Raw genomic sequence first — 10,067 nt, forward strand, 5'->3', positions numbered from 1 at the left:
GGCAACAGAAGCAGCATTCCAATAACCCGCACAATGGCAGGGCCCCTGCTTCGCTGCGCCAGAGTCACGGGTTCGATCCTGACCTCGGGTGCTGTCTGTGTGGAGTTTGCGCGTTCTCACAGAGACGTGCACGTTGGGCAGCACAGTGGCGCAGCAGTAGAGCTGCTGCCTCACAGCGCCAGTGACCCGGGTTCGATCCCGACTACGGGTGCTGTCTGCACAGAGTTTGCGCGTTCTTCCTGTGAACGCGTGGGCTTTCTCCGAGGCACTCTCACACTCCAAAGACGTACAGGTATGTAGGTAAATTGGCTTGATAAATGTAAAAATTGCCCCGTGTGTGTAGGATAGTGTTAACATGCGGGGATCGCTGGTCGGCACGGAATGAGTGGGCCTGTTCCCACGCTGTATCACGAAATTAAACATTGGTTAATTGGCTTCTGTCAAATTGTCTAGGGAGTGGTTGCAAAAATGGGATAACATAGAACTGGTGTGAACGGGTGGTTGATGGACGGCGTGGGCCGAAGGGCCTGTTTCCATGCTGTACAGAACAATCATTCCAGCATGCTGTACTGTCTTCTCTGGGAGAAAGTGCAAGAAAGTGAACAGGGCTCAACTCAAGAGTCACACAGTGGGGCAAGTCTGTCCACAAACCTGCACGTCTTTGGAGTGCAGGAGGAACCCGGAGCGCCCGGAGAAAACCCACGCGGACACAGGAAGAACGTACAAACTTAGTCAGGATTGAACCAGAGCCTCTGGCGCTGTAAGGCAGCAACTCCACCGCTGCGCCACTGTGCCGTCTAAATCTTATTCTCCCCACTCCAGCAAATCAAGATTCTACAGCTAGGGAAATTTAAAGCAACATGCAAGAATTTGGGGATGTGGGAGGAAACCATAGAACATTTTGGGAATTCTACGGGATGAAAAGCTCCACAAAGACAGCGACGGGGGGGCCATTATCAAACCTGGGTCGCTAGAGGTACAACAAGGCAGTGGCTCCCAAGTGCATAGCTGTGTTGTCCATCCAGTCTGCAGGCACGTGCGAGCCCAAGATACAAAGTGCTGCAGTAACTCAGCGGGTCAGGCAGCGTCTCTGGGGGACGTGGAAAGGCGACCCTGAAATGTCACCTCCCCATGTTCTCCAGGGATGCTGCCTGACCCGCTGAGTTACTCCAGCACTTTGTGTCTTTTTCTTTGGAAACCAGCACCTGCAGTTCCTTGTGCCAACACGAGGCCACAAATACCAAATAATCACAACTACATTCTGCTGCAGAAAGGGCATGTTAAGCATTTAACGGTAAATACTTATCACACAAGGTGGAAAGAACACAGAAGTGTGCCCACGGAAACATATAGAGATATCGCTGGAGTCACAGGAACAACATGCAAACACCACATAGTTAGCATTCATGGTCAGGATCAAACCTCTGGCACAGTGAGGCAACCTCTCTACCTGCTGTGCAGTCCATAATAATCAAAATGTGTTCATTAAAGCAGTTTACAATAACAATGCACACCACGGTGTATAACCTTCGATGCTTTTAAGGATGCGATGGCCATGGAGAGGGTCCAGAGGAGGTTTTACGAGGATGATCCCGGGGATGACTGGGTTAACATACGATGAGCGTTTGACAGCGCTGGAGTTTAGAAGGATGAGGGGCAGAAACCACATTGAAACGTTACCGAATAGTGAAAGGCCTGGTTAGAGTGGATGGTGGGGGGGGGGGGGGGATGTTTCCACTAGTGGGAGAGCCTAGGACCAGAGGGCACAGCCTCAGAATTAAAGGATGTTTACGAAGGAACTGCAGATGCTGGAAAAATCGAAGGTAGACAAAAATGCTGGAGAAACTCAGCGGGTGAGGCAGCATCTGTGGAGCGAAGGGAATAGGCAACGTTTCGGGTCGAGCCCCTTCTTCAATTGTGATTATTTGTCTACCTTCAGAATTAAAGGACGTTCCTTCAGAAAGGAGACGAGGAGGAATCTCTTTAGCCAGAGGGTGGTGAATCTGTGGAATTCTCTGCCACAGACGGGCACAGCCTCAGAATTAAAGGACGTTCCTTTAGGAAGGAGATGAGGAGGAATTTCTTTAGTCAGAGGGTGGAATTCTTTGCCACAGACGGCTGTGGAGGCCACGTCAGTGGATATTTTTACAGCAGAGATAGATAGATTCTTGATTAGTGCGGGTGTCAGGGGAGAAGGCAGGAGAATGGGGTTAGGGAGGGAGATATAAAGGGCCTCGACCCGAAACGTCACCTATTCCTTCGATCCATAGATGCTGCCTCCATAGAAGGTGGTGAATCTGTGTGGAATTCTTTGCCACAGACGGCTGTGGAGGCCACAAGTCAGTGGATATTTTTAAGGCAGAGATAGATAGATTCTTGATTAGTGCGGGTGTCGGGGGAGAAGGCAGGAGGGAGAGATAAATCAGCCATAGGTACACAAAAATGCTGGAGAAAGTCAGCGGGTGCCAGCAGCATCTATGGAGCGAAGGAAATTGGCAACGTTTCGGGCCGAAACCCTTCTTCAGATAAATCAGCCATGATTGAATGGCGGAGTAGACCCGATGGGCCTCATTCTGCTCCTATGATTTGTGACCATCAATTTATATTTGGGATTATTTTAACAATCGTTACACATTTTTACAGTTGCATCCATTGTATTTTCCACAATGGGTGATTTTTCCACGCGGACAATGAAATTTCTTTGCAACCAATACAATACAATATCATAAAATACATATAAAATCTTAGTATATCACTTATAAAAACATCATAATTTATATATTTTTTAAAACGCAATACACGAGTTAAAAATCCAGATTAAAAGAATGATCAATATCCTACAACGAGACCAGTGTCTCCACAGCTGGGATTCGTAGCGTGTAGTGCTAACCCTTATGTTTGACAAGGCCACAATAAGCACATTTTTAGTCATTTATCCTGCAAATGAATTTATACATATGATGTCTTAGGATAGCTTCTAAAGTACTGACTCCTGCAGCCACAAACATATTACTGGCACTACACCATCTAGGTTGCCTTAGCATTGTTCTCATGGCATCGTTATATGCCACCTTTAGTCTCTGCAAACCTGTCTTTCCATAGATCGACCACAGGTGCGCAGTGTAGAGTGGTGTGCAGTATGCTCTAAATAGCGACATCTTCACCACATCTGCACACGCACCAAATTTACGCAAGAGAATATTCGCCTGTACATACAGCATGTGTCGTTGCCTATAAATATCCTCATCATCTGTCATTTGTTCTGTAATAATATGCCCTGGATATTTTACCTTATTACAGACACTAAGATTATTGCCAGCCAATTTAAAATCAGGATATTTTAGACATTTATCCTCTTTGGTTCGACAGATCATAACAGCACTCTTACTAGCATTATATTTAATGTCATGTTCCACATCACACCATACACAGAACATATAGTAAGGAGCTGCTGGAGACCAGCGCTAGATGGACTAAAGACCACAAGATCATCTGCATACATAATCTTATTCCCGAACGATTTAAGTTAAATATTTGATGCATTCATACTAATCTTATTCCCGAACGATTTAAGTTAAGAAATGATGCATTCGTACTAATCTTAGTTAAAAAATTATGCATTCGTACTACAGGTTCACAATCTCTTATCCGAAAACCTTAGGACCAGACACTTCTCGGATTTCGGAATGGAAGAATTTTAGCGTAGATTTTAACGTTTAACAGGTGGCTCAGTGGTAGAGTGCTCGGCTCATGCCCGCAAGGTCGCGAGTTTGCGCCTCGATCCCGGCAGTTAAAAATGTCCGCTTTTCGGAGCTTTTCGGAATTTCGGATAAAAGATTGTGAACCTGTAATCCTATTCCCGAACAATTTAAGTTAAAAAAATGATGCATTCGTACTAATCTTAGTTAAATATTTGATGCATTCGTACTAATCTTATTCCCGAACAATTTAAGTTAAAACATGAATCTTATTCCCGAACGATTCAAGTTAAATATTTGATGCATTCATACTAATCTTAGTTTAAAAATTATGCATTCATAATAATCTTATTCCCGAACAATTTAAGTTAAATATTTGATGCATTCGTATTAATCTTATTCCAGAACGATTCAAGTTTAAAAATGAATCTTATTCCCGAACAATTTAAGTTAAAACATGAACCTTATTCCCGAACAATTTAAGTTAAAACATGAACCTTATTCCAGAACAACTTAAGTTAAAACATGAACCTTATTCCAGAACAACTTAAGTTAAAACATGAACCTTATTCCCGAACAATTTAAGTTAAAACATGAACCTTATTCCAGAACAATTTAAGTTAAAACATGAACCTTATTCCAGAACAATTTAAGTTAAAACATGAACCTTATTCCCGAACAATTTAAGTTAAAACATGAACCTTATTCCAGAACAACTTAAGTTAAAACATGAACCTTCTTCCAGAACAATTTAAGTTAAAACATGGACCTTATTCCAGAACAATTTAAGTTAAAACATGAATCTTATTCCCTGAACAATTTAAGTTAAAACATGAACCTTATTCAGGAACAATTTAAGTTAAGACATGAACCTTATTCCAGAACAATTTAAGTTAAAACATGAACCTTATTCCAGAACAATTTAAGTTAAAACATGAACCTTATCCAGAACAATTTAAGTTAAAACATGAACATTATTCCAGAACAACTAAGTTAAAACATGAACCTTATTCCCGAACAATTTAAGTTAAAACATGAACCTTATTCCAGAACAATTTAAGTTAAAACATGAACCTTATCCGGAACTATTTAAGTTAAAACATGAACCTTATTCCAGAACAATTTAAGTTAAAACATGAACCTTATCCAGAACAATTTAAATTAAAACATGGACCTTATTCCAGAACAATTTAAATTAAAACATGGACCTTATTCCAGAACAATTTAAGTTAAAACATGAACCTTATCCAGAACAATTTAAGTTAAAACATGAACCTTATTCCAGAACAATTTAATTTAAAACATGATGCATTGATAATAATCTTATTCCCGAACAATTTAAGTTAAATATTTGATACATTCGTTAACTTATTGTCTTTCGAATTGAAATCTATAACAAAGTTTTGGCCGGTAAAGCAGGGCCCGGGAGTTACGCTCCCATCCTGCAGCTTGCCCTTACTTCTGAGGTCGGGGCAGCGGACTACCCGGAACTCGAGCCCCAGGCTCCGGGCGTCGCTGGGCCCGGGCCGGTGTCGGTCGCCTTCAGTCCGGACAGGCGGCGGGTTAATACCTTGTGGGGAGAAACCGATCTCATTGAGCTTGGCTTGGAGTTCGGCGATGCTCCAGGTGCCCAGTTCGGGCACATCCACGCCAGGAGGCGCATCCGCCATCTTCCCCCCCTCCTCCTCCTCCTCCCCGCCTCCCCACACCGGCGGAAGTGACGTCACTGCCACCGCAACCTAACTTGACGTCCCGCCCCCCCCCCATCCTCCTCATTGGGTGCAGCCGGTGCGCTGCGTGCCGATCCCCCACTCTCTATTGGGCCGGAGCCCATCCGTCAACTATGTCACGGTGACAATCAGGTTTGGTTGCAGGCGCATGGACGGGGGCAGGGGATCAAATGGGACTACAACCCCCACAATGCAACACACACTCACTCACTCACACACACACACACACACTCACACACCCCCACACACTCACATACACACACACACACTCACTCACACACACCCTCACACATACACACTCACTCACACACACTCACTCACTCACACACACCCCCACACACTCTCACACACTCACATACACACACACACACTCACTCACACACACTCTCACACATACACACTCACTCACACACACTCACTCACTCACACACACCCCCACACACTCTCACACACTCACATATACACACACACACACTCACATACACACACACACACTCACTCACACACACTCTCACACATACACACTCACTCACACACACTCACTCACTCACACACACTATCGCACACACACACACACTATCGCACACACACACTATCACACACACACTATTGCACACACACACACACTATCGCACACACACACTATCGCACACACACACACTCACACACACACTCTCTCACACACACACACTCACACACACACACTCACACACACACACTCACACACACACATACTTACACACATATTAACACACATACTAACACACACATACTAACACACAATCACACACACTATCACACTCACTCACACACACTCACTCACACACACATACTTACACACATATTAACACACATACTAACACAGACTAACACACACATACTAACACACACACACTATCTCACACACACACACACACACTCACACACACACACTCACACACACACACTCACACACACTCACTCACACATACACACACTCACACACTCACTCACACACACACTCACACACACACTCACACACACACACACACACACACATACACACACACACACACACTCCTGGCTTTAACATTTATTTTAAACCCAAACCAATATTTCACCATTCCATTCACAATTAAAATATTTCTCCAGCTGTCAATGAACGTGTACAGAGAGCGATTGGACTACAACCCCCAAAATGCAACAAACCCATGACACACTCTTGGCCTTAAAATGTCTTCAAACCAAGAAAAACTTCACTCTTTCATTCATTAAATAAACATCTGAGGAATCAGCGACTAAATGCACTTCCCCTTCTATTCTCTGTTGCATTTTCACCCTCCGCCCTCCGACCTCCGACCTTTAACCTAAAATGGCGGCGCCCATGCTTGTGACCAGGAGCTAAAGAATTGTCCCTGTATCTCTTTATAATTTCATTATTTCTTCTAACAGTGAGTGCTTTTATTGAAATCTCCCAGCTCTTTGAGAAAGAATGCACCTCCTCGTGGAGTTTCTGGAAACCCAAGATAGACAATAGACAATAGGTGCAGGAGTAGAGGCCATTCGGCCCTTCGAGCCATTCAATGTGATCATGGCTGATCATCCCCAATCAGTACCCCCCGTTCCTGCCTTCTCCCCTGACTCCGCTATCTTTAACAGCCCCATCTAGCTCTCTATTGAAAGTATCCAGAGAACCGGCCTCTGAGGCAGAGAATTCCACAGACTCACACCTCTCAGTATTTCCCTCGTCTCCGTTCTAAATGGCTTACCCCTTATTCTTAAACTGTGTGTGTGTGTGGCCCCTGGTTCTGGACTCCCCCAACATCGGGAACATGTTTCCTGCCTCTAGCGTGCCCAAACCCTTAACAATCTCATATGTTTCAATGAGAAAAAGTGTTTCCTCGTCTCCGTTCTAAATGGCTTACCCCTTATTCTTCAAACGGTCACACGCGCACACACACACACACACACACACACACACACACACACACACACACACACACACACACACACACACACACAGGCAAACAGAGAGAGACACACACACACACACGGAACCTGCCTCCACCGGCCTCTGAGGCAGAGAATTCCACAGACTCACACCTCTCTGTATGAAAAAGTTTTCCCTCGTCTCCGTTCTAAATGGCTTACCCCTTATTCTTAAACTGTGTGTGTGGCCCCTGGTTCTGGACTCCCCCAACATCGGGAACATGTTTCCTGCCTCTAGCGTGCCCAAACCCTTAACAATCTCATATGTCTCAATGAGAAAAAGTGTTTCCTCGTCTCCGTTCTAAATGGCTTACCTCTTATTCTTAAACTGTGTGTGTGTGGCCCCTGGTTCTGGACTCCCCCAACATCGGGAACATGTTTCCTGCCTCTAGCGTGTCCAAACCCTTAACAATCTTATATGTTTCAATGAGAAAAAGTGTTTCCTCGTCTCCGTTCTAAATGGCTTACCCCTTATTCTTAAACTGTGTGTGTGGCCCCTGGTTCTGGACTCCCCCAACGTCGGGAACATGTTTCCTGCCTCTAGCGTGTCCAAACCCTTAACAATCTCATATGTTTCAATGAGATCTCCTCTCACCCTGCTAAACTCCACAGAGTGTACAAGCCCAGCCGCTCCATTCTCTCAGCATACGACAGTCCCGCCATCCCGGGAATTAACCTGGTGAACCTACGTTGCACTCCCTCAATAGCAAGAATGTCCTTCCTCAAATTAGGGGACCAAAACTGCACACTATACTCCAGGTGAGGTCTCACTATGGGGTACAACTGCAGAAGGACTTATTTGCTCCTATACTCGACTCCTCTTGTTATAAAGGCCAATATGCATTGGCTTTCTTCACTGTCTGCTGTACCTGCATGCTTACTTTCATAGACTGATGTACAAGGACCCCCAGATCCCGTTGTACTTCCCCTTTTCCCAACGACGCCATTTGGATAGTAATCTGCCTTCTCAGTGACTGTATTCAGGATAAACTTCAGAATAAATTTCAGCGACTTTGGGCTTGTACTAATGTTGGACTAATTTTGTGCTAGTGTAATTTATCTTTCATTTATTTAGCTTTTCTTCTTCGTTTGTTTTACTGCAATGGTTGTTTTATTACTACGGTGATGTGGCGAACATTAATTGTTCTTTATCTCTCTACATCATCGTCTAAATCTGAATCTGGATATAGGGGGGTTGCACGTAAGGTCACTGGGTCATAGGGCTTGACGCATGGGGTCGCTCAATCCATCTGGAGGACATCCGTATCTTCCGGTATATGTTATTAATGCAAGAAACGCGTACTTTCCTACCTGTTAAAAACCGGCAAAATGTTGAATTTTTGCGCTGAAAAAAATTGTGGAAGTCGGGGTAAGTGTGAGAGACACGTCCCCAACTTCAGAATTCCAAAAGTGAAGTGAAATGAAGGTAAAGAGAAGCGAGAACTGAAAGGGACAACAGCAGCTAAAGTGCTTGGCGAACATTGCCCGTGCAGATATCGGAATTGAAAATATTGGGAATTATCGTGTTTGCTCACTGCATTTCATCAAGTAAGGCATTATTTGTGGTTTTTCTTGATTCCTTGGGTATCTAAAAAGTTTCAGAAGTGATAAATCTGGCTGTAAAATTTGCTTCAGAGGCGCTTTCTTTTTGTATGTAAAAACCCACTTGAGAACCACGGGCGATTTAAAAAAATTACAGCCAGATTTATCACTTCTGAAACTTTTTAGATGCCAAAGGAATCAAGAAAAAACACAAATGATGCCTTGCTGTTGATGAAATGCAGTGAGCAAACGGCCAATGTTCGCCAAGCACTGGCTGTTGTTGTCCCTTCAGCTCTCGCTTCTATCTACCGTCATTTCTCCTCACTTTTGGAATTCTGAAGTAGGTTCAATGTCTCTCACGCTTATCCCAGTTTCCACAATTATTTACAGCGCAAAAATGGACAATTTCAGCGGGTTTTAACGGGCCCACTACGCTGGAAACAATGGTAAGTGCCTACCTGCAGTACATCGCGTGTACTCCACTTGGAGTAGCGTAGCAACAGTACGGGTCATGGGTCGTGACTCGACTGCCGTGAAACCTCCCTATACACTGAAAGCTCTAGACAGAGCATCACTCAGCACTATGATGGTGGGGGACATGCTAGTCGAGATGGAGATGCCTGTGGAGTGCATCTATGTATGTGTTAATCTCTTGTTTCCCTATCCCCTGGCTAGTCTGAAGCAGGGTTTCAACCCATTACTTCTCTCCAGAGATGCTGCCTGTCCCGCTGAGTTACTCCAGCTGTTTGTGTCTATCTCCAGTAAGAATTTCATTATTCTGCTTCGGTACATGTGACAATTAAACACTCGTAGTTCTTGATAAGTTATTCTCTGTGGCTTCTTCAAATTCTCAAACCTCTGCAGTTTGAATTGTGAGCAACGAAGGTTCTTAGTTCACTAACACACGTTAGATTTTTTGCATGTTTATTTCGTTTATTGTCACGCTTACCGAGGTTGAGTGAAAAACCTTTTTGGTTTTTCTTTAAGAGATACAGCGCGGAAAAAAGGGCCCTTTGGCCCACCGAGTCCGCACCGACCTGCGATCCCCCCACCTTAACATTAGGGACAATTTACACATATACCATGCCAATTAACCTACAAACCTGTGCGCCTTTGGAGTGTGGGAGGA

At 44.3% G+C, this 10,067-nt stretch overlaps 1 protein-coding gene and 1 long non-coding RNA gene across 2 annotated transcripts in view; both read right to left on the reverse strand.

The window, feature by feature from the left end:
• The window catches only part of sf3b2 (splicing factor 3b subunit 2), a gene marked incomplete at its 3' end in the record, with an annotated part of 31,942 nt that extends 26,551 nt beyond the window's left edge, over positions 1 to 5,391 (reverse strand). The window contains exon 1 of the mRNA XM_033016201.1: positions 5,158 to 5,391. Within this exon, the coding sequence (XP_032872092.1) occupies positions 5,158 to 5,368 (211 nt within the window). The remainder of the gene's footprint in view (positions 1 to 5,157) is intronic.
• Positions 5,392 to 9,528: 4,137 nt separating this feature from the next.
• Positions 9,529 to 10,067, reverse strand: part of LOC116969326 — a 4,955-nt gene continuing 4,416 nt past the window's right edge. Inside the window, exon 3 of the long non-coding RNA XR_004410730.1 lies at positions 9,529 to 9,539. This is a non-coding gene — a long non-coding RNA (uncharacterized LOC116969326). The remainder of the gene's footprint in view (positions 9,540 to 10,067) is intronic.

The sequence above is a fragment of the Amblyraja radiata genome, unplaced genomic scaffold (assembly GCF_010909765.2).
Source record: "Amblyraja radiata isolate CabotCenter1 unplaced genomic scaffold, sAmbRad1.1.pri S157, whole genome shotgun sequence".
Classification (NCBI taxonomy): Eukaryota; Metazoa; Chordata; class Chondrichthyes; order Rajiformes; family Rajidae; genus Amblyraja; species Amblyraja radiata.